The sequence below is a fragment of the Lutra lutra genome, chromosome 16 (genome assembly GCF_902655055.1).
Source record: "Lutra lutra chromosome 16, mLutLut1.2, whole genome shotgun sequence".
NCBI lineage: Eukaryota > Metazoa > Chordata > Mammalia > Carnivora > Mustelidae > Lutra > Lutra lutra.
The window spans coordinates 17478357-17503366 of NC_062293.1; the positions used below are offsets into that span (position 1 = coordinate 17478357).

General features: G+C 53.4%; 1 protein-coding gene across 3 annotated transcripts; it reads left to right on the top strand.

The window, feature by feature from the left end:
- On the top strand, positions 1 to 24626 carry WNT9B (Wnt family member 9B). Of its 3 annotated transcripts, none has more exons than XR_007123573.1 (5): positions 1 to 129; positions 17763 to 18019; positions 19403 to 19668; positions 20498 to 22196; positions 24386 to 24626. XR_007123573.1 is itself a non-coding variant. In XM_047709137.1 (4 exons), exons 1-4 carry the CDS (start codon positions 50 to 52, stop codon positions 20969 to 20971), a joined length of 1077 nt encoding a protein of 358 aa, XP_047565093.1. In that variant the 5' UTR covers positions 1 to 49; the 3' UTR covers positions 20972 to 24626. The 3 variants fall into 3 exon arrangements, 1 of the variants encoding a protein (XP_047565093.1); XR_007123574.1 differs by having other exon boundaries at positions 20498 to 21317; positions 22008 to 24626; XM_047709137.1 differs by having other exon boundaries at positions 20498 to 24626.
- The last annotated feature ends 384 nt before the right edge of the window (positions 24627 to 25010 follow it).

The window sequence follows — 25010 nt, forward strand, 5'->3', positions numbered from 1 at the left end:
GCGCTGAGCCGCGCGAGGAGATGCGACAGGGCGCCGCGCCGCCGGCACCATGCGCCCCCCGCCCGCGCTGGCCCTGGCCTCGCTTTGCCTGCTGGCGCTGCCCGCCGCCGCCGCCGCTGCCTACTTCGGGTCAGTGCCCGCCGCGCCCCCGGCCCGCGTCCCCGGCCAGCCTGCCTCCCCTCCTGCGGCTAGAACAGGGACAACTTTTCCCCTCCGCTGGCCCCTGGCGCGACGGGACCTCGAACTCAGACCTTAGCCCCCGGGGGGTCCCAGTCCCGGCTCGCTGTCAGAGTTCGCGTCTCGAGCTCCGTCTCTGACTTCCCCGGCTCCGGCACCGATCGCCCCGTCTGGTGTCCCACTCTCGGTCCTCTTCGCCACCGCCCTTCCCACCGCGCCCTGCCCGAGACCTCATCCCACCCACTCCGCCGGGCCTCGGACCCCGGCGCGAGCTCCCGGACCCTGGGCACGTTTCGGACCCTGGCCCCATCCGCGCGGCGCGTCCAGTCCCTGCCAGTCCAGGCGTCCCTCCAGCGCTCCGATGCCCTCTCAGGATCCTCTCTCTGTGCCCTGTCTGCTCGTAACCTGGTCTCCGTCCAGCCGGAGCCCTCGCCCCGAGCTCTCTCTCCACCCTCTCTGCCTTCCCCCTGCGGAGACCCTGCGGGCTGGGTGGCTGGGAGGGGTGGGTTGTTGCGGGGGGCGGGGATCGCGTGGATACCGGGGGAATGCGGACCTGCGGGCGGGTGGGGGGGTGTGAACTGGAGATGCGAAAGGGAATCTTCCGCTAGGGAAGCCCAGCCAAGTCTCAGACTTGGCGTCGGGTGAATTCTGGGGGGAATGACCAAGAGTGAGAAGGGAGGAGGGGTACATGATTGGAAAAGGTGGCTCAGAGTTGGGGAGACACCAGGAGGGGAGAGCGGGAGGAGCAGGGAGTGAACGCAGTGCACTGAGTTACAGGGCACTTGTCCCTCCTTCTCTGACCCTCCTCCTCTCACTTAGGGACCTGGGTGGGAGGTGGGGTCGTGGGTGTGAAGGCACTCACATGACCTCCACCTAACGCTTGCTCCAAATAAGTACAGGCTGTTAGTTTCATCTTGTCATTTTTTGTGATCTTCACTGAGGTTTACAGTCTGACTAAAGCAAAGGCAAGAAAACACATCAAGCCAGTGACCTGCCAGAGACTGTTCTTAAGGACCTGCCAGGGAGGGGAGTAAGCATCTGAGAAGTCCCCCACAGGCAGAACTAAGGGCTGTGGGCTAATTTCCGGGTCGTGACCCTGGTTGAAAACGTGCCTTGGCTGTGAGCAGTGGCCTCTCCTGATATATAAGGGGGTGGGGTGGGGTGGTGTAGGCAGGTCAGCCCAGACCCTAGCTCTGAGCTCAGCTTGCTGGTGACCGGGGAAGAGCAGACTCTGGGCCTCAGTGACCCTTTTGTACAAAGACGGAGCTGAACTTGATAGAACTGAGCCTCGGTTTCCATCTGGAAAGCAGTGCGCAAACGTGTTTGCTTGACAATGATTTCAGGCTTGGAGGCACTGCTGCTGCCTCAGCAGGCTGGATAAAATGGCTAGGGCACAGACTTCGGGTACAATGCTCAACCCAGCTACTTGCTAGCTCTTGCTCTTGGCCAAGTCACTTAACCTCTCTGTGTCTCAGTTTCTCATCTATAAAATGAGGATGGTAGTGCCAATTTCATATAGAGGCTATATGGGTTAGTGCATGGAAACCACTTAGTATAGCATCTAGCACATAGTGAATGCTCAGCTAATGCCAGTTATTATTATCAGTGAGGAGATGAGGTATAGTAGCTTGGTATCCCAGCCCTGACAGGGGTGTCTTAGCTGGATGGAGAGCAAGAGGACAAATGCACCTGCAACCTTTTGGACATCAGCTCGTTTCCATAATTCTTTGTTTGGGTTTTGGGGTTGGGGATGGGGTCAAGGCCAGATGGGGTGAGAAGAGAGGGGATCCAGAAGGCCTGGACCACCCTGGCTGGTGTGGTTGGAAGGGAAAGGAATTTGTGGCAGCACACAGGGGTAGAATTTGAGGCTTGTGAGCCGGGGCGTGGGTGGGGACACAAATACTTGGAGAATAAGCTAAAACTGGGGCCTTGGGCTCTTATGTATTTAGTCTCAGAGAATGGACAGGATTCAGCCTGAGTTCTCATTGAGAAAGTGCTAATGGGACTCAGGTAGGCCAGATTCTCCAGCTTCTCATTAGAATTTGCTCTCTGGAAGGAATCCAATATCAGTCATCCACACTATAGTGAGAATGGGAGGAAATGTGTTTCTCCTTTCTCTGGGTCATTTGCACTTCAAGTATCATTTCCAGTTATAAGATGGAATGTTTGGGCATTTGATAAAAGAAAATTCAAACACCAGGAGAGCAGGTGAGACCAATATTCTGGGGGTCTTTGGAATCACAGAATCATAGACATAAGAGCCGGATATGCCCCGAAGCATTTCTGGCCCATCCCCCTGTTTCAAGTGGGTCATGTATGATTATTCCCATTTTTCAAATGAAACAGCCATCATCCCCAAACCGCAGTAAGCCAGCAACCCAGAGCTGAATTCTGGTGTTGCTGATAATGACCTAATTCAGAATTGCCGTTTACAAATCATACAGCCCCTCTCTCCTCTGATCCCCAGAGCCATTCTTGAGGTCTATAGGATGGGGTAAATAGTTCCCCAAAGGAAACCAAGGATCAGAAACGTTCAGAGATTTACCCTATGCCACATAGCAAATCAGTGGGAGAGGCAGGACAGAAACCAGATTCTGCCCCCAGTCTGGGCTCTCTGCCCTCCAGGGAACAGTTGGCAGAACAAATACTGTGTGATCATCCAGGGAAGAAGCAGCTATGAGGAGCTACAGAGGGTAAAGCCGGGGGAGGCGGGCAAGGGAGAGGGTGGCCCCCTCCCCTGCTTGGTTACTTGTATAGGTCACTTGCCTCCAAGGTCTATAGCACCTGGAGGTCCTGAGTTTCCCTAATTCTAATTGGCTGATCCTGGCCTGGAAATCTCAGATTGCTCAACACCTCGTGTTCTGGCTTGGATGCTTGGGAGGCCTGGTGTGGTGTTTTATAAATGAACATGCACTGTATTATGTGACAAGTAGAGCCCATGACAGGCCTTGTCCCCCAATCCAGTCTTTAAGTCATCCCGATGGGTTGATAACTCCCAAGTCCTTCCTGTAGATACAGCTTTGTAAATCCTGATAGACTTCAGGGATGCTTTTAAAACGTGTGACCTCTGCACTGGTTAGGTTCCTTTCCTCTCTACAGAGGGTACGGAAAAGTTTATGAAAGCACAGTCTTCAGAGTCAGACCTGAATTTAAATCCCGGCCTTTTGTCTTGCTAGCTATGTGGCTTCAGGCGAAGGTCTTAACCTTGCTGAGCTTTCAGTGATGGTAATACCTATCTTAAAGGCTGATGTGAGGCTGTGCTGAAATGATGGATGAAAAGGGGCCTAACTGGGTGCCTGTACGGGCTCACTTTTGGTGGTCACTGGGGCTCTGACCATCTTCTTGGCACATGGAGGTGGCATCATCATGAAGAAAGCAAAACTCAACCTGCTGCGTTTTCTCTGATCAACATTACATGCAGTAAAATGCGTGCATTCCAAGCGCACAGTTCAGGTTTTAACAAATGCATAGCCTTGTGTAAACACCACCATAATTACTGCATGGAACACTTCCATCAGCCCGGGGGATCCCTGTGCTCCTTTGCAGTAAGCCCTCCCCAACCAGCCTCGGATCATCACTTCTCTGCCTTCTGTCCTTATACATCAGTTTGGCCCATTGTAGAAGTTCGCATTAATGGAATCATCTGGTACATAGCCTTTGTGTCTGAATTGTTTTGCTCAAAATAATGTTGTTGTCTTTTTAGACTTTTTTATTTTTTTAATTTTTTATTTTATTTTTAAAATTTATTTGACAGGGATCACAAGTAGGCAGAGAAACAGACAGAGAGAGAGAGAGAGAGAGAGGAGGAAGCAGGCTCCCCACAGAGCAGAGAGCCCGATGTGGGGCTCGAATTTAGGACCCTGGGATCATGACCTGAGCTAAAGGCAGAGGCTTTAACCCACTGAGCCACCCAGGCACCCCTCAAAATAGTGTTTTTAAGATTCATCCAAGTTGTGACATACATTAGTAGCACATTCCTTTTTACTGCTGAGTAGTATTCCACTGTATGGACATACCATAGTGTGTTTCTTCATTTACCAGTTGATAGACATCTGGATTGTTTCCAGTTTGGAGCTATTCCTTCTTTTTTCTTTTAAGATTATTTATTTATTTGAGAGAGGACATAGCGAGAGAGGGAACACAAGCAGAGGGAGTGGGAGAGGGAGAATCAGGCTCCCCACTGAGCAGGGAATCTGATGCAGGACTTGATCCCAGGACCCTGAGATCATGACCTGAGCCAAAGGCAGATGCTTAATGACTGAGCCACCCAGGTGCCCCTGGAGCTATTCCCAATAAAGCTTCATATAAGCATTTGTGTACATGTACATAGTGGACTTATGTTTTTATTTCTCTTGGATAAATACCTAGGATCTGACTGTTGCAGCATATGGTATGCCTATGTTTAACCTCATAAGAAACAGTCAAACAATATTCCAAAGTGATTGTACCATTTTACGCAATGATGTCTGAGAGTTCCAATTACTCCATACTCTTGTCAGTGACTGGCAGTCATAATTTTCATCTGTTTTAGTGGATGTATATTGATATCTCATTGTGGTCTTAATTTGCATTTTCACACTAATGAATGGTGTATTGAACACTTTTTAAAAAAGATTTATTTATTCATTTGAGAGAGAGAGAGAGAAAGAGAGAGCATGATCAGGAGGGGCAGAGAGAGAGAGAATCTCAAGCAGACAGTGTGCTGAGTGCAGAGCCTGCTGCGGGGTTCTGTCCATCTCATGATCCTGAGATCAGGACCTGAGCCCAAACCAGGACTTTTAACTGACTTTTTACCACACAGGCACTCCATGTGTTGAACATTTTTGCACCTGCATGTTAGTCATCTGAATATCTTTTTTTCATTGGGTTCTTCTTCTTGTTGAGTTGTAAGTGTTCTTTGTATATTTTGGATCCAGGTCCTTTGTCAGAAAGTATTGGCAATATTTCATCCATATCTTTGGCTTGCCTTTTAATTTTCTTTTTTTTTTTAAGATTTTATTTATTTATTTGACAGAGAGAGATCACAAGTAGACGGAGAGGCAGGCAGAGAGAGAGAGAGAGAGGGAAGCAGGCTCCCTGCTGAGCAGAGAGCCCGATGCGGGCCTCGATCCCAGGACCCTGAGATCATGACCTGAGCCGAAGGCAGCGGCTTAACCCACTGAGCCACCCAGGCGCCCTAATTTTCTTTTCTTTAAATCAATTGTTTATTTATTTGACAGAGGGAGACACAGTGAGAGAGGAAACACAAGCAGGGGGAGTGGGAGAGAGAGAAGCAGGCTTCCCACCGAGCAGAGAGCCTGACATGGGGCCCAATCCCAGTACCCTGGGATCATGACCTGAGCCGAAGACACACACTTGAAAACTGGGCCACCCAGGCACCCTTTGCCTTTTAATTTTCTTATTGGAATCTTATGAAGAACAGAAGTTTTTAATTTTGATGAAGTACAGTTTACAACTTCTTGTATGGTTTATGCTTTTTTGTGTCCTACCCAAGAAATCTCGGTCTACTAAGAGGTTGTAAAGATTTCCTCTTATGTTTTCTTCCAGAAACTTTATAGTTTTAGCTTTTGCACTTAGGTCTATTTGTTCCTTTTGAGTTAATTTATGTGAATTGTGTAAGGTCAGGGTCAAAGTTTATTGTTTTCCATGTGGACATCCACTTGTTCCAGCACCATTTGCTGAAAAGATGGTCCTTTCTCTATTGCCATTTTTGTTGCAAATTAATTGAATCAACATTTGAGATTCTATTTCTGGACTCTTTATTCTGTTTCATTTACCTATATGTTTATCCTTATACCAATACCATATAGTCTGGATTACAGTAGCTATAGTAAGCTTGAAACCAAGAACTCTAAGTACCCTCTCTCTCTCTCTCTTTTTTTTTTCTTTCAAAATTGTTTTGGGGCCCCCAGGTGGCTCAGTTGGTTAATCGTGTGACTCTTGATTTCAGCTGAGGCCACGATCTCAGGTCCTGGGATAGAGCCCTGCACTGGACTCCATGCTCAGCAGGAAGTCTGCTTCAGGACTCTCTTTACCCCTCTTTCTCTGCCTCTGTCCCCCCCATCTTCCTCTCTAAGATAAATGCATAAATAAATAAATCTTTTTAAAAGGTTCTTTTGGCTAGTCTAGGTCCTTTATATTTCCACATAAATTTTAGAATCAGCTTATCAATATCTATAGGAAAGTCTGCTGGGGTTTTGTTTGGGACTGCATTGAATCTGTAAGTCAGTTTATTAGAAGCTCGACATTCCAACAATATTGAATCTACTTATAAACAGGCATATCTTCTTTATTTAGGGCTTTTAAAATTTCTTTCAGCAATGCTTTGTAATTTTCAGCGTATAGGCTGTACACATATTGAAAAACATTCCTAAGTGTTTTGGATGGTATTGATTTGACTTAAATACATTTTTTTTTTAAGAAATTGATTGGGTCCCAACAAAAACAGCGTTGGAGGGAGGAAAGGGTAAAAGAAATTTTACTGCTTTGGGGTGGTGGATTGAAAGCCAAGCATCACTGATAAGAATCATTGTGTTTGGGGAAGGAATTTAGGCCAGCTTGTCCCTGGCTGAGCTGTAACCCCCACCCCTGAGGAGGAGTTGGGCTCTGTAGTTGGGCTCAGGGTCAAATCAGCCTCCTCATGGAGAATGATGGATTTTCGAAGGCTGAGGAGGGCAAGCAAGCAGGGGGACTCTGGGGCTGGGATCCTGTAAGCCAGAGAGGTCCAGGGGCCTTTAGGATTATGTGCTCAGGTAGAAGTTGGGCTCAGGAGGAGGTGGGCCGGGTACTCTGAGGGTGACCCCACCCTAGCATCACCGTAAGCAGGGAGAGAGGTAGCCTGAGGCCCTGCTACAGTGTAAGGAGCACTGGACTTGGAGTCACATAGATTGAGTTCAGATCGTCTATCCAACCATTTATTAATGTGACTCAAGGCAAGTCAGTTAACTGTTCTTCTTTTTTTCTTTTTTTAAGATTTTATTTATTTATTTGAGAGAGAGAGAGCTCGAGCAGGGGGAGCAGCAGAGGGAGTGGGAGAAGCAGACTCCTCGCTGAACAGGGAGCCCACTGTGGGACTTGATCCCAGGACCCTGGGATCATGACCTGAGCCGAAGGCCACCGCTGAACCAACTGAGGCACCAGGTGCCCCAAGTCGGTTAACTGCTCCAACCTCAGTTTTCTCATCTATTAAAATGGGCTAATCCTTAACCTGTAGGGTTGTTATAGCTAAATAAGTGCATATAAACTGCTGAAATGCTATCCATGTATAAAGAGTTCAAGAAATCTAATGATCTGGTCTTAAAGCCTCCCAAGTTAGGAGCATCTTCGATGTCCCTTGTTTCTTTCTTTCTTCATTTTTGCCCCCGTCACTGTATAATTCAAATCCTTTCCATGCTCAGCATTTTATGTGCATGATCTCATTAATCCATTGTGACATCCCAGGCAGGAGGTGCTGGTAGAATTTTCTTTATACAGGTGAATGGGGAAAAAGCTCAGAGAGGCCAAGTGCCTTGCCCAAAGTCACCCAGCTAGTGGTTGGCAACACTGAAGTTTGAATTCTGGCCTGTCAGCATCCAGAGCCAACCTTGTCATCATTCCCACCTCCTGCTGCCTCTGTGCCCCACCCCTGTGGGCAGCTCTGACCCTTGAGCCCTCCCCTCTGTCACCCACATCCTTCCCCTGGCATATGACCTAGCCATCTCTTGCACTGCTGGTCTTAAACTCTTGCTTTGCTACCCATTCTTTTCATGTGCTGATGTCTTTGATTCATGCATAGCTCCCTTTAGGCAAGGGTCTTAGGGCCCTGTTGTTGGCTGAGCCCCCTACAGTCGCTAACACTGCTTCATGGTTCACAGTGAATGTCTAGATGGGCAGCCCCTCTCCCTCTCATGGGCCCTTCCTCTCCCCCAGAATCTCCCTCTGCCCCATCGTATTTGCTCTTCCATCTCATGCTTGCTCTTGCTTCTTGAGCACACTCTGTTTTGTCACGACCTGGCCGCTGTCAGGATAGGAAGTAGAAACAAAGCAGAAAGCAGAGACTTGCCTCTGTTGGATTCTAGAAGTCAGCCACAACTGGCCTTCTGTGGGAATCCTGGTGGCAGCCAGGATGAATTGGGGGGTAGGACAGCTGCCTCAAGCCCCCTCACTGGAGAGATGAGGACCGAAGGGGAAGGGTGGAGAGTCTCAAAGAGCAAGAATAGGTTTAAACCACCATTTTCAGAGTCCTGGAATTTTTTTTTTTTTTTTTTTTTTTTTTTTAATAAACACTACACCCAACATGGGGCTTGAACTCACTACCTGGAGATCAAGAGTCACATTCTTTACCCACTGAGCCAGCCAGGCGCCCCTAGAGTCCTGGAAATTCTTTTTTTTTTTTTTTTTTTTTTTAAAGATTTTATTGATTTATTTGACAGAGAGAGATCACAAGCAGGCAGAGAGGCAGGCAGAGAGAGAGGAAGGGAAGCAGGCTCCCTGCTGAGCAGAGAGCCCGATGCGGGACTCGATCCCAGGACCCTGAGATCATGACCTGAGCCGAAGGCAGCGGCTTAACCCACTGAGCCACCCAGGCGCCCCGAGTCCTGGAAATTCTTAAAGAGACTGGTTTTAGGGCAAGAGCAGAGAAGGCCTGCTTTCTTGATAGTTACATTCGCTTTAATGCCAGGTCATGTCAGAATTCAAGAATTTTTGAATTTTAGAAGGGTAATATAATGTGTATACCATGTCTAGGGCAGCACCCCATAATCAGACACTTTATTATTTTTGCAGGAAAGTATCTGCATGTGGGGATAAACGGTCATACCATAAACTATTCGCATCTGGGTTCAGGTCAGGACTTGCTGCCGTAGGAATTCACCATAACTGCATAAAAATCTTTAGTGGTTGAGCTTCCTAGAGCTGGAGTTGTGAAGGAAGGTCTGTGAACCTGGGGTAAATTTTCAGCACGTGTCACTACTAGAGGTTGTGCAACTGAGGTTTAAAGAAAGACTTTTGGGCCAAGTTCTTGTCGGGTCCTCACTGGGTATCAAAGGGAGGCTTCAGTTGCCTGGCACTGCTTGTCCCAAGGAACTGAGGTCGGGAGGGAACAGACCTGGCTCTCCCAGTCCCCACAGGGGTTGAGCCTGTGGCCGGCGGAGTCAGGGTCTGACTGAGAGCCCCGATCAGGCCCTGGGGAGAGCACGCGCCAGTGATCAGAGTCAGAGGGCCCGGGAGGGCGTGGCCTCAGGCCGACCCCTCCAGAGCCACGCCCCCAGAGCCTGCAGGGCCGAACTTGGCGAAGGTTGGGGGTGTTCAGGGCCGGGTGGCCCCTGCAGCTTGGGAGTCAGAGAGCAGGGAGGCCGGGGTGTGGAAATGGGCCTGGGGGAGGCTGAGGGTCAGCCTAGAGCTATACTCTCCTCCTGGGGGTGGACATGTAAGGGATTTATGCAGCCAGCAGGTGTCTGAGGAATACGTGCTTGGGGTGGAGAATCTGAGCTAGGGACAGCAGACCTCAGGGTAAGAGAAACCAGGACCTCTGCCAGGGGCTTACAGGCTACTTGGAGAGTCTGTGCAGCTCTGAGGAGGAAGAAAAGAGTGTCAACCACACAGAGCTAAGGATGTTATATCTGAAGAAATGAGAAAATGCAAAGAAAAAGGAAAAACAAAAACAAAAACGACGGCCCGAGGGGATGGACCCTCTGCTACAGCCGCGCCTGGCTCTGAGTGCAGGACATTCCAAGGTGGAAAGATGTCCTGGTCCTGCTGTGGTGTTGGTGGTAGTGGGGGGGAGGGTGCTGCTCTATTCCCAAGGAAGCCCCTTAGAGCTTCATCCCTGAGGGCCGTCCTGACCACTCAGGTGTTCCCTAGGCACATTCAGGACGTGGCTCCTTCACCAGGTTGGGAAGCTCATGCTGTCCTTGGAGCTGAGAGGAGAGGTGTGGCGGTGTGGACTACCCCTGGGTCCTGGAGGAGGACAGATGGAACAGGCAGCTTGGGACATCTCTGCCCAGAGCAGCCACCAACAGTGAACTACCCTCATCACACAAGGATCACACCCAGGGCGTTCCCCAGGGGCCCCCAGCTTAGCCTGAGCCTGCCTGGCCACCAGTGGGGAAGAGGGTGACCACTCCGGAGCCTGCCCAGCTGGCTAGTTGGTCAACATACTACATACGGTTCAATAACTTGGTCGAAGTTACCCAGCCTAGGAGCCAGCGTTTCAAGGTTGGGGCACAACCAGGTGGGAGTGTTGGCCACCACAAGAAGAGACATTCTTAGTGACTACTTGCCTTTTCCTCCAGTCCCCACCCTGTATCCCTTAAACTACTCCTCCCCTGGGTCAGAGCTGGGCTTGTGAACCCAAGAAGCTGGGAAGCTTTTTTTTTTTTTTTTTTTTTAATTTGACAGAGAGAGATCACAAGTAGATGGAGAGGCAGGCAGAGAGAGAGAGAGAGAGGGAAGCAGGCTCCCTGCTGAGCAGAGAGCCCGATGCGGGACTCGATCCCAGGACTCTGAGATCATGACCTGAGCCAGAGGCAGTGGCTTAACCCACTGAGCCACCCAGGCGCCCCAAGGGGAAGCTTGTTTTAAGGCTTCTAGCCCCTCTTTTCTCTACCTACCCCATCCTTGCTCTAAGCTTCCCCTTCCTCTTCAGTTTCTTCATGATCCTAGATCCTCTCCTATGATCTTCTTTGTATTTAGCAAAGTAGGTTCTCAGGCACTAATATTGTATCAGACTCTCACACTTTAGTATGAATAAGCAGGTCACTTCTTTAAACTTTATTTCTAATTTTTAGCCAAAAAAGAAGCTGAGGTTTAGACCATGAAAAAGCAGTCTTTTAAACAAAGCATACTTCTCTCCCTTTAGCTGCCCAGGAGCCCAGAGGAGTCCTGACCAGATTGCCTTCCTTTCATACCTACCCGTCTTGTGTTCTTTCATCCTGGAACTTTGCTGTGGTGGTGCTGATTTTACTTCCCTGAAGTGTTGCAGTGAAACTGAAAGCAGAACCCCGCCACGCATGACAGAAACAATCAGGAATCCCATCCCTGTCCTGCCACTAACTCAGCGGGTCACCTTAGGCAATAAATATTACATGAACTCCCAGGGCACCAGACAGGTCAAAGTAGAGACCTGCACCCTTGGCAAACCCCTTGCCCTCCTGCTTGCCCCCAGAAACCTCTAGAATACCTCTCAGGAGCTATCAGGGCAAAAACCTCTGGCCTGGGTGATCTTAAAGGTCTTCTCCAGCCTTAAAATATAGTGCTTCAAGTGGTGTGCATTGGGACCCAGCCAGGGAGCTGGGGGAGATGTTCCTAATCTCAGGTATCTAGAGATGAGGGAGGCCCCTGCACACGGGGACCCTCGGTGGCCACTGTGCCACCCAATCCATGCGTGCTGGGGATGAAGGCTTCCCCTCTCGGGCTTCTGCCTGAGCCTGAGTGGAGAGGGAAAGAGACAGGAAGGAGGAGGGGGAAACATTTCCTCTGCAGATGTTGCCCCAGCCAAGCTCAAAATACCGAGACTGTTGAGATGCAAAGCGTGCTCGCTGGGCGGGCTGCTTGCTGCCCACTTAGCTGTGAGCACACGTCTGCCGAGATGCCATCCTCAGCGGCTGCAGACAGGAAGTGGAGCTGTTCTGGGAGAGACAAAGCCCACAGCTGGGCCGGCTCTTTTCTCTAGGAGCCAGGGCTGTGCTCGGGCGGGGCATGAGGCTCTGGGGATGAGCTGTAGGGGGGAGGTGGTGCCCAGATTCGGTCCTCAAGCTAAGTTCATGGAGTCCTGAACTTAAGAGCTGGGGAGGAAAAGGGGGGTAGAGCCAGGAAGGGCTGAGGGGGACCCGCAACAGGGAGGTAGTGAGTGATCTTTTGTGTCTTTCAGTCTTCCGTGGGGAGACCTGGCCTGAAGCTGACCCTCAATAAAGTCATTGATATTTGTATTTAAGGAAGGGGTGAGTGAAGGGGGCTGGAGCTTGTAGGAGTAGGGGGCGGGCACCTGGGTGGCTCAGTCGGTTAAGCGTCTGCCTTCAGTTCAGGTCGTGATCCCAGAGTCCTGGGATCGAGCCCCACGTCAGGTTCCCTGCTTTGGGAAGCCTGCTTCTCCCCTCCTCTCCCTCTGCCCTTGGCCCTGCTCATTCTCTCCATCTCTCAAATAAAGAAATAAATAAATCATCTTTAAAAAAAAAAAAAAAGGAGTAGAGGTAGGATATGACAACTGGCAACTCGGCCAGGCTGCTCATTAAGGACGTGGTCTTGGAGGAGGCATGAGGTTGACACGGAATCCAGGAGAGGAGAAAGGAGTCTGAAGGATGGAGGGAATGTGCGCTCCTCACCAGCGTATGCTGGGGGCTCCTCAGCATGACAGAAAGCGTGGAGAGAAGCTTGGAGTGGGTGTTGAGGGTACCCCCTCTCTGCAGAGGAGCCAAATGCTCTCTCTTCCAGGGCCAGGCACGGCCCTCGGCAACTCTCCCTGCTGGGAAGAGATGGGTGGTGGAGAGCCCTGGGAGAGGGTAGGCTGGGTGGATGTATAGGGGGATTTAGTGAGGGCTGTGAGGTGCACTGAGATGTTTGAGATGAAAGCACAAAGGAGCACTTACCATGCAAATGGCCATGCAGCGGAAGCCTCTTATCCGGAGCATCTAATGGGGTTTTTCCAGGTCCAAGGCCAATGCTCCAGGCAGGGCAAGGCTTTCCTGGTTCCCAGGCAGCTGCCCACAGTTGGCATGGTCCCTGGTGCCAGGCACAGCTCCTGGGCCCTCCAGCTAAGGGTCTAGACAGGCTGGCATTACCTGGTGCCCTGGGAACCGCCAGCCTTGTCCTACACCCCCCCCCTCACTCACCCACATCCTGGTGGTGACCTCCTCTGGAACCATCAGAACTTCTCAAGCAGAAACAAGAGGGGGTGGGGGGAGAACAGTGCCTGAGGCGCCCCCAAGTGATGGGAAATGCACAACACCTGCCTGGTCTCCCCTCCCAACCTACCCTGACCAGCCAGAAGTGCTCTGGGGACCTTCCTCCTGCCTCCTCCCCACCCCTCAGGAATCTTACTACAGGTAGGGTGGGGCTGGCCATCCTAGGCCAGCCTAGACCAAGGTCAGGTTCTCACCTCAGCCTCTCTTCTGCTTCTTGGGACCTTGGGAGAATCTGGAGTACTGCTGAGTCCAAGCAAGTTCCTTCTAGACCAAAAACTCAGGGGCAGGAGTGCGTCCTCGAGGCCAGCATGGCACCTGGCACATAGTGAGTGCTGGGGAACTACACGTCTCTGGAGCTTACTATGTGTCAGGCACTGTTCTAAGCCCCGTGCAAGTGCTGACTCATTTAATCCTCCAGAGAGTCCTTCGAGGTAGGTGCTGTGGTGACCTGCATTTTATAGGTGAGGCACAGAGAAGTGCTTTGTCCAAGGTGCCCGAGGTGCTTTGGCTAGTAAGAGGTGGAGGCGGGATTTGAACCCGGGCAGTCTGGTCCCATCATGCTCTCCCGCTAGCCAGTGTGTATTTGTTAGATGGAATGAGTTCAGCAGGAGAGTTGACGTTCCCAACGTCACCAGTGAGTGAGGGCAGACCTAGGACCAGACCACCCAGGCCAGAACAGCTTTGGGGGCCTGAGGCCCTTGGGTCCCCTACTCCAGCAGGTGATGGGTGATTAGTGCAAGGTGAGCTCCATTTTTCTCTCTGGGGCTTGGTGATGACTGGGGTCCTGTTGAAGGTAAACCAAGCAGCCTCCTGGGACACTTGTTCCAAATTCTGGGAGAACCTTCTTTTCCTTCCTTCAGGATCATCCCAGGTGGGGCAAGTTCAGCCCAAACTGTGGATGGGATGAGCATTGGGGAGTGAAAGGAGGCGAGGGCAGGAAGAGCCGGGAGCAGGCAGAGGAGATCTGGGGGTAGGGGTGTATGTGAGGTGAAGTCCCAAGGGGCAGCCTTGACTTTTCCCACCTTGGGAGGAGACAAGGTGGCCCAGGGAACACCCGGGGCTGGAGTCAAAGCCAGAGACGTCTTGCTGTGTAGGGGTGAGGACTTCTGGTCTTGTTATTAAACTAAGGCCTTGGTCTGAGGGTGCAGAGAGCAGAGGATCACAGGCTAGAGGCAAAGAAGGGAGGAGAATGGAGCTGGTCACATGCGATTGTTGCTTTTGTCAAGGAGAAGAGGGGCTGGAAGTCAGTTTGGGGAAGCCCGGCTGGAAGCAGGAAAGGGGGAGACGTGCTGGGCCAAAGCAAATAGAGCCTGCTGGGGGGTGGCATGAACCCAGATGGCCCAGGAGCCCTTGAGTCAGGCAGAACCCTGGAGGAACTCATCCCCCAGCCCAGAAGAGCAACTAGAAACTTCACAGAGTGTTCATTCCCTGCTCCTGAGCTCAGAACCCTGGCTACTTGTTCGGTGGAGAGCGTGTGACCTGACTGCAAGACTGTGTCTTTATGAAAACTCCAAATTTTGTCTGGATTTGTACGTCTGACGAAGCTCACTTGATCTTTTCCAGGTGTACATCTTACCCCCACGGGGCCCAACTGACATGTGGGCAATTAAGATTTTGCAGAGAGGCTGAAGGGGGGAGGTTCTCAGGCTTGGGGTGCCAGGGAATGTGGGTTCTTCAAGGGGAGGGGATCAGGCCCACAGACCCTGAAATGGATGGGAACCTGCGATGGCTAGAATTCTTCTGAGGTCCGGGAAGAAGGCTTCCCTGGCAGATACTAAGGGACGGGTCTGTGGAGGTTAAAGCTGACTAACACCATTTGAGGGAATAAGAGGTTTTCTAAATTAGTTGTCAGGGCACTATTTCCTCAAAGGAAATTTGATCCCAGCCACAACATAGGAAATCAAGAAAAAGGAAACTGGGTCCTGGAAGATCTCCCAGCTATCTTCGAAGGCCCTGAGGGGGCTCCTCAGGCAGTCCCAGGGGAGTCTTCTCTGAGAGCAGCCCTGGACAGACCAGGGCCCAGTGTGGCCCGAGGCCTCTGTGCGGTTGGCTGCCTTTCCTGACCATTAATCGCTACTAAGTGTCATTACTGCTAATAAAATTAACCGACTTTATACTGGACTTTTTCTGGGGCCATCAATCACAGGGTCTATTACACAAAATTAAAAAAAATAGGGGCGAATGGCTGGGAGAGAGGGTATTTGTTGAGCCTGGCTCCCAGGTTCAGGATGGGGCGTGCTGGTCCTTCACCGCCGTCCAAAGTTCATGATCAGTGAGAGCACCCTTGGTTAGACAACCACTCCAAGCCTTAACACTGTACTAGAGACAGGAGTGTCGAGGGCAAGAACACAGCTGCCCACAAGAAGACTCTGGGGCTGGGGCTGAAAAGCTCCCCAAATTCTCCCTCCCACTCTCACCTCTGCTTCTCTCCATGTGTTTGGTTCGTTGTTTCGCTCTCTCTCTGGACCAAGTTCTTCTTTTTATCTCCTGAGTGACCGGCCTAATCACCCAAAGAAAGAAAGAAAAAAAGAAAGAGAAACCAACTGTATGTGCAACTTAATTCAAATTCCAAATTCCCAGAGAAAGAACTGATTGGCCCAGCTTGAGTCATGTGATCTTCATTGGTCCAATCACGAGGTTGGAACAGCAGGTCACGTGGTTTAAAATGGTCAGCCACAGGGTAACCAGGCAGACAGGAACAACCAGTGGGCAGCCAACTCAGCAGGTATCTGCAATTTAAAGGTCTTAGTAATAAGGACTCAAAACCTGATAGAGATGATCTAAATTATATAACAGAAAGTATAAGATGTAGCTCTAATGATATAATAATCATAGCTATTATTCTTGGGATGGCATCTGAGACAGACCTGGAAGGATATGCAGACCCATTGGTCCCAATTCCCATCACTCCCTGCCTGTTCTCTCAACTGTCCACCAGCTGCTATGAGGGAGGTCCCGATTTCTGAAACGCAGGACGGGCGTGAGCAGAGTTTTCCCTCACACCAGCACCTCCTGTGGGGAGGAGAACATTTGCGGGACTCATTGGCTCCCATTCCCTTTGCGCCCTTCCTACTGGAAGCCAGGCAGGGTGGGGCCTCCTCGGCGAGAGCTGACATCTGGACCTGCCTGCCAAGGGTCAGGCTCTAAGGGTTTCCTGCCAGGCTGCAGGGAGGGGCTTGGGTGTAGACCTGGTGGACCGGAAATTTACCCATTTGCCCCCAGATTAATGTTTAACAGGTCCCAGCCCTCACCCTGTCTAGCAGGGGAGCCTAGGGCCAGGCTGGGCCAGGAGGAGCCTGATAGCATCTGTCTCTGCTCAGAGGTTTCGGAGATAGGCTCCACACTGGGTTGGCTGCATCTGATGGATGTAGAATCTACGGGCATTTTCTGGGGGCACCTGGGGCCTGGCCAGAACCCATACTCTCCCTGGGGCAGTGTGGCATCCAGCCAGATGTCCAGGCTGGGTCAGGTGGCTCCAAACAGGAGAGCCGTGTCCTCGGCTCCAGGGGGAGTGGGCCTCTCCTGGAATGGCAGATATTCTACCCATGCTGAGGGCCATCACAGGCCAGGAGAGAGGGCTGCTGGGGAGAGGGAAGGTGAGCTCTAATAGTAGTTCCTCCCTTGCTGCTCATCTGTGTTATGGCTCAGGCCAGTACCTGCCTCTCCATAAAACCTTATTTCCTTATCTGGACAAAGGGACGATCTGCCCAGATTAAAGAATAAAGCATCTTGTGAGAGGAAAGAATTTTGACATAATCTAGCCAGCAGAAAGGTGGACCAGTGTGTCCTAGGCACCATGTTTGGTACTTTCTGTACAATCCTCCCAGCAGCCCCAGGAGAGGGAAGGGATCCCTCTTTCCACTTCCCAGAGGAGAAAAATCAAGGCTTCAAGGTGACAGGGTTAGGAAGTGGCATCCTGACTTCAGAATCCACAGACTTCAGATATAGTAGCACAGGAAGTCTGGAGGGGATGGCATGATGGAAATTCACCCACCCATCTGTCCGTTCATGTGTCCGTCCGTCCTTCCTTCCTTCCCTCCATCCAGGTACTCCCTACACATCTCTTTGTAACAGGCACTGAGTGGTGAGAAGGTTGAAGATCTAGCTGGGAATTGTGGAAACAGGTTGGGCGGGCACAGGATTACCTGGGGAGCATTATTATATAACCTGAGGGAGAGAAGGCTATCAGGGAAATTGCGGAGTGTTTGCCCGGCACCTCCCTACGTCTGCCTGCCCCCTCCAAGAAACGTGGCTCTCCCCTCCAGGCGGCAGCCAATACTATACGCAGTATTTCCCAAATGTCCCTAATCAGGGACATGGCACAAGGTACATGGTGAATACAGATCCCAGGGCTGCCCTCCAGACCAACAGGATCAGGATTGCCAAATGTAGATCGTGGGCATCTATATTTTTAATAAGCACCCAGGTGAGTTTTATGATTGGGGACGTTTGGGAAATGGAATGGCTAAGAAGAACAGAGATGTTGGCATCGGGAAAACTTGGGCACGAGATCTTATTCCAAGCACTTGGGTTTCCTACTCTAAAGATGGGCTCATAAGTGCATGGGGCTGGCCCGCCACCCAGCAGGGAACAAATGAAGCCCCCTGAGAGAACCTCCTAACCCCTTGCTTGTCCCCTGTCCTCCCTACCGCCTTCTCCCATCAGGACCCCCAAAGGTCACTGTCTCCCTCTCTCGATCCCCCCTAGCCTGACTGGGCGGGAGGTCCTGACGCCCTTCCCAGGGCTGGGCACCGCCGAGGCCCCCGCACAGGGTGGGGCCCACCTGAAGCAGTGTGACCTGCTGAAGCTGTCCCGGCGGCAGAAGCAGCTCTGCCGGAGGGAGCCTGGCCTGGCCGAGACCCTGCAGGATGCTGCCCACCTCAGCCTGCTCGAGTGCCAGTTCCAGTTCCGACACGAGCGCTGGAACTGCAGCCTGGAGGGGAGGACGGGCCTGCTCAAGAGAGGTAGGGAGGAGGGCTGGGGCGGGGATGAGGGGAGATGACTGGTCGGGGAGGACTGCTGGGGAGGAGGATGGCTGGGGAGGAGGCCCCTTCCTGCCCCACCACCCCCGGCCACGCTGCCCTTGGGAGTTAACGAGACCCTGTCTTTTCCCTTGGTTTGGGGCGAGTAAAGGAGCAACAAGGACCCAGGAGCATAGGAGGCACAGCCTATTCCTGGATTGAGGAGGAGTCCACAGATGAGACGGGTGGTCCCCCAGTCCCCTCCCTCAGCTTCCTGCATGCACGTGCACTCTCACACACACGCAAACACGGGGCAAGAACGTGTAAGGATGGAGGGCGGGTAACAGTGGGCCAAATAACCTGAGACGGGCCAAATTCATGTGTTCCTTCATTCACCCGTGACTTTGTTCATTGCATCCATCAGTCCATCGGTCCTTCCTCTCCTTCCATTCACACCCCACCTTCTTCCCCGCTTCCTGCGTCCCTCCACACTTCATTCACTAAGCATCTGGTGAGGCTCGCAGCGAGCTGGCCACTGGGCTGGATGCTGGAAGCACGGAGCTGAACCCACCCCGCTGGCCTCGGAGAGCATACAGCCCCAGGGGGAAGGAGGTCGGTGGTGGGTGACTCTGTCGCCAAGTAGCTGGGGCCGTTTAGAAAAAGGCAGTGATGGTCTATAGGAGGAGCCAGGCCCCTCGTAGGCCAGCTGCTCTCCACGGCTGGGGAGGGCCCGGGATGGAGCTGATGCTACTTTCCCACCATGGTTACTGGCACCCAGGGACCCTGGAGTGCAGGCGGAGGGCGGCTGGGTTTGGGCCATGCCCCAGCAAGAGTACGGGAGTAGCGATGTTCCTGGCAGGTGGTGGGGTGATCAGCCCTGAACAAGTCAGGCAGGAGACCCCAATCACTTCTCAGTGGGTCTGTTGCCCGAGCAGGTAGCAGAGGGTGACGTTTAAGCAGCATCCTGACGCCCACAACACCCAGGGCATCAGGGACCTCAGAAATGGGTTGGTCCAGTCTGCCCGCACCTTGACTTGGAGTCAAGGTCAGTGGTTTGGCCTCAGCTCTGCCCCTCACCAGGTGCCCAAGTCACCTCTCTTTGCATCTTCACGTCCTCCTCTAGAGGCAATAAGCGCTGTCTGCTGCCCTGGGAATCAGGCACATACTCCACAGTGAATCTGAAAGTTCTATGGAAAGGGCAGCCTGCAGCTGGAGCCTAAGGGACAGGGGACAGGAGGCTGCCCTGAGCCATGTCCTCAGGTCCACACGACCCTCCTCGGGCTCATCACGGCACCCCCACCATCCTCTTCTGCCCTCAGAGGGCAAAGGGCAGCCTCTGAGCCCTCTCTCCTCCTCCCTCCGGGATCCCCCGGGTGCCTGGCCCAGGTTTCAAGGAGACGGCCTTCCTGTACGCAGTGTCCTCGGCCGCCCTCACCCACACCCTGGCCCGGGCCTGCAGCGCCGGCCGCATGGAGCGCTGCACCTGTGACGACTCTCCGGGCCTGGAGAGCCGGCAGGCCTGGCAGTGGGGCGTGTGCGGTGACAACCTCAAGTACAGCACCAAGTTCCTGAGCAACTTCCTGGGGCCCAAGAGAGGAAGCAAAGACCTGCGGGCCCGGGCGGATGCTCACAACACCCACGTGGGCATCAAGGTGAGCACGTTTCCTGGAGCCAGAGCCCGGCCCCTGCCCCAGCCCGGGGGCCCGTGCAGCCGGCCAGGTCCGCAGCAGGCCTCTCAGCACACACGCAGCAGTCCCCACGGGAGCCCCATTCCTTCCACCAGCATGCCCTTACCGGGTGCCAGGAAGGAGGGAAGGGTCCTGGGAACCATTGTGGGCTAAGCAGGAGGTGGGAGCCAGGCTTGGGACTGGGCCCTGATGAGGCCAAAACAGGTTTGGAGAAGGGTCTCCATTCCCAGGACAGGCCTTCCTGGACGTTCTAGAAGCCAACGTAGTTTGAAAACTTTGATCTGGTGCAATACCCCCATGTCCTCCATTCTACAGATGGAAAGACAGAGGAGGCCCAGAGAAGGGAAGGGGCTTAGCAGAGGCACACAGTAGTAGGAGACCAGAGGGTAAATAAAAAGTTTCTGAGTCTATCGGGGTCATAGGCTGAGAGAGGCCCGACTTCCAGTTCTTGAGGACACTGACTTCTGTGTCCTCACTGCTGACTCTGTGTAGGTATGCTGCGTTCAGTTGTGCAAGCTGTGTACGCCACAAGGACTCTGAGCCAAGGGAAGGAGCAGAGGCTGAGATCTGGCCCATACTGCTCTCCCCAAGGCACAGTGGCCCAACAGAAGGGTGGCCTTGAGCTAGTTTGCACAAAGGTGGCACGTGGGTTAGCTCGGGTCCTATTTGCCCCCTTCCACTGTCTCTTGCCCATCCTGCTGCCACGTCCCTGCCGGGGTCTACGCTCTGGGGGAGGGCTGGCACCGTGGGCTCCGGGCCCCCGGCCACACCTGCACTCTGTCTCTCCTGGCAGGCCGTGAAGAGTGGCCTCAGGACCACGTGTAAGTGCCACGGCGTGTCAGGTTCCTGCGCCGTGCGCACCTGCTGGAAGCAGCTCTCCCCCTTCCGCGAGACGGGACAGGCACTCAAGCTGCGCTATGACTCTGCCGTCAAGGTGTCCAGCGCCACCAACGAGGCCTTGGGCCGCCTGCAGCTGTGGGCCCCCGCCCGGCCGGGCAGCCCCACCAAGGGCCTGGCCCCGCGGCCCGGGGACCTGGTCTACATGGAAGACTCGCCCAGTTTCTGCCGGCCCAGCAAGTACTCGCCAGGCACAGCGGGCCGGGTGTGTTCGCGGGAGGCCAGCTGCAGCAGCCTGTGCTGCGGGCGGGGCTACGACACCCAGAGCCGCCTGGTGGCCTTCTCCTGCCACTGCCAGGTGCAGTGGTGTTGCTACGTGGAATGCCAGCAGTGCGTGCGGGAGGAGCTGATATACACCTGCAAGCACTAGGTCCGCTGCCCGGGGTGCCCGGGGGTGCTGCCAGGACCCCACTGGGCGCTCGGCCACTGTGAGCAACCTCCCCAGGCAGGGACACAGGGCAGGCAGGCACTCCCTGAGGCACGTGCCCTTGCGCACGCCTCCTCTCTCGGCCGGGCTCAGCCACCTTTCCCTCCCTCGACACTCCAAGGAGAGAGGCTCTGGGGGGAGGGAGGACACCAGCACGGAGGGCCCCCAGCCTTTTCGGAGCAGGAGCGCTGAGTTGGAAAGAGGTGTGGGGCGGAATAAGGGAGACCAAGAAGAGGCTAGGGTGGAGGTTTTTTAAGAGGGGCGACATCCTGCTCTCTCCATTCCTCTGGTGAGTGGCCTAGAGCCAACAAGAGGTTGGAAGGTGAGCTTCTGGGCCAGCAGGGCATGGGGAGGCAGTGTCAGCTGGAGCCTGACCGGGATGGGTCCTCCTGGCCTTGCTCAGGTCACAGTGAGCCCTGGGGGCCATGCAGCTCTACCCCCAGGGGGCTTTGCCACGTTAGAGGCTGGGGGGAGAGGCAGGGAGGGAGGGGCTGTTTGTTCGCCCGAAGAAAGCCAGATACAGGCCCCAGGGCCCCTTGTCCTTGACTTGGCTTTTAAAATGCTCACCGAGGTCTCATTCTTGCCTGGAGAGCTGAGTTGTCCTCGCCCACCCAGCCTTGCTCAGTAAGAGCCCTAGTGGATGTGAGGCTGGTGGGGTCGCACAGTCCCTGGGTGGGTGCAGCTAGCGCACCGAGGCTGGACAGAGGGACAGTGACCCTTCCCCTGTGTTCCGGCTGGGGAAACTTTAGTCCCAGCCCAGGAGAGGGTGACAGCCTTTGGTCTGAGGCAGAGACGCAGAGAGCTCAGTCTCTCAGCCTCCCCCTAAGCCCGGTTTGGTTCACTGCCTATGGCAGCGGTCCTCCTGTGCCGTGAGGCCCCAACACAGCTGACATCCGTGACCCAGAAGAGTTCTGACTCTGCGTAACATTGCCATTCTGCTAGCTACTCATCTAATTAAGCTTTTGCCCTGGAGTTACAGGCGCGGGAACGTCTTGGCTAAGCCTGGTTCCTTGGGGGCCCCCTTCACTCACGGATGGCCCCCACTCTGGCTCTTACCTGAGGAATAGAAGCGACTTTGCTAATTTCCTCTGATCCTGTGGACATTTCCAGTGCTACCCACCAAGGTCCTGTGTGGGAGGAGGAGAGAGTAACTGGTACATACACCCAGGTATACATGCACGAGTGTGCGGGAGTATGTAGGAACACACGCACACACACACGCGCGCGCGCGTGCGCACACACAGACCCCTTGGACCTGCCAGGCTGGAGGGTTCCCATTTAGCAGCACACACTCTCTGGTTCAGAACCAGGACCTTGCAGGGGTCACTCCGCTGGAAGCTGAGTGCTTCCCCAGAGCAGGGCCTAGGGCCAGCTGGGAGGAAGTGACCTCCTTCGGGAAGCCCTTGACCGCTTCGCTGGCCCTGCCGTGCCCTCTGTCAGCTTCCTTTCTCCCTGAACCCGGAGTTGCTGACCCTCCGCTGAACAGAAACTTCAGAATCAGCCCAAGGCTCAGAAACCACCAGTGGGAGCCCAGAAAGAAGGCCCGGGGTCTCTGGGACCTCCCGGGCTGAGAAGCTTCCCTGGCTTTGGGGGGTCAGGGCAGCCTGTGGGACACTGGAAGGATCTCTGGCTGCAGAGATTCTGAGGAGAAGCCAAACTTACCAGAGACCCCCCTCACTAGACTGACCTCTCTGGCCCAGGCAGCCGGCCCACCTCTTATCAAGAAGAGCAAAAAGGAGAGCGGGCTGGTTTTCTAGGTTCTTCTACTCCCCCCACTACGTGGAGACTGTTTCTTGGCCAGTCCAATCCATCTTGTTCCTCTGAGACCCCAGCTCTCGGCATAAGGCCCCAGAGGGCTCCCAGACAAGAAGAAGGGGCCTGATCCACCAACTGACCATCCGCACCCCAACCCCCCTGCTGGCTGGGGTTGCAGGAGGATAAAGGCAGACTCTGAGGGACCAAGGATGAAGCTGGCCTCCAACGCTGACGAACTAGGCCAATAGCACGGGTGTGGGCTCTGAGGGCCCCTCGGCATGTGGGGGAAGCCCCCCATCTAGCCCTCTGTCTCTTCCAGCCCTTTTTTCTCCACCCCTTTCTCTTCTGGGTGCCCCCAAGGTCCACCTCAGCCCTGCGGGGGCCCCTCATTCTACAGCTTTAAGGGAAATGCTCACAGGGTATTTTTTTTTTTTTTGTCTACCTCACATATGTAGTTTTTAGGGCAAAAGAGAATAATTTATATAGCTAAGATATATGAGAAAATATTTATGTATAATATTTATATAATTTCTATATTTCATGGGCAGCACCTGTAGGGGTTGTGTGTGCTGTCAGAAACCGTCCGTCTGGGGAGACACCGCTCGACTGGACAGGGGCTACCTCTGAGCTGTTCCCAGGGGGCTGGGGTGTCTAGGAGTTTCCTGCAAGCAGCCTGTCTTGGCGCCGGTCAAAACGCATCCCCTCTGTGCGTGAGCCCTGGTGGGCTTGGTCTGGATCTTCCTTGTGGAGGTTTTGTAAATTCTCTGTTCTTTTGGGTCCCAGGCCCCTCTTCTGCTCCAGTGACACTGTCCTGCTCAGAATAACAATGACACTTTGCATTTGTAAAGCACTTCCGGTTTTCAGAAACACTGTTGTCCTTTTAATCCCGCTTGATTTCCCCCGTAATCCCGAATTGTATGGAGTGGGGAGAGGGGGCTCATACTGTACAGGGTTTAGAACTGGAGGGCTGTGCCCAACGTCACACTGAGGACGTCCGTTCAACAAGTATTTACTAAAACTCTGCGTGGGTCCGGCACTGTGGGAGCTGACTTGCCTAAGAGCCCCAAAGCCTGGAGACACGTTGAGCCCAAGAGCCCAAGGAAATAGCTGCTTCTTCAGTTGTGTGTGACCTTGGCCTTTCGGATCTGGACACACATCAGCCTCTCTCCAAATGGAGGCAAGGACCCCAGGGGCTGCTCGAGAGGATTGGGCCACATCATAGGGCCCCTCCTGGGCCGGAGATGGGTTTTACTTGCTCTCATTTGTGGTTTTCTCTTAAAAATGAATTGTTTTCCATTGGATTTTGGGCTTGCCTTGTGAAATCAGTCGTGCTGGCCAGTGGGATCTGCATTCTTACCTGGTCACAGTCAGCAACAGGGAGGGAGCCCTAGGAGAGAAGCCGCATGGGGGGGGTGGTTCCCAGTTTGCCCAGTACCCCCCCACCTCAGTCCACTTCATTCATGGATGTTCCTGCCTGGCTCCTGTGGGCACATGGTCTCCCTCCCCCTGTCCAGATCAGCCCCGCATCCCTGTGTCTTTCATTGCCTGGCAGGCCCACAGGCAGACCCATGCCAGCCCCAAAGATTATTTCTTGTTTTCCAGAGTTTTCTCTCTCAACAACCATGAACTTCACGTGCTTTTTGTCTCAGCACATTTTGGAATTCTAGTGGGAGCTCTCGTATACGGAGCACACATGACGTCCATCCGCTCAATCAGCAATCACGTGGGGGAGCCCTGGATGAGCTCCAGGCACCTCTGTGCACTGGGGCATAGCAGCGAGTGAAACCAAGTCCCTGCCTCATGGGGCTGACATTCTACGGGGGGAGAGAGACAATAAACTCCACGTCAGATATCTGTACCCACTTTGTCTTGATTTATTGCAATAACGCTGTGTATTGGACACAATCAGTAAAGGCTCTCAAAGGCCACTAAGAAGCAGGGATGTCAGATCTGCTGGCCTTCAAAGTGTGGCTTGGTCCCTCTCTGGTCTGCCACCCCCCCCCTTTTATGGATTCTGGGCAAACTGAGGCCTGGAGGAAGGAAGTGGCCCGGCCAAGGTTATGTGCTAAGTCAGACCAGGCTGGATGTTGGGTCCCCTCCCGGACTTGATCAGTGTTTCTAGCATCTTCACCCCAAGGCCAGCAACGCAGGTTGGGGTCGGGGGGTCCAAGATAATGCAAAGCAGGAGCCTTAGGACCCAGGAGGGGAAATGAGAGGCCCAACTGAG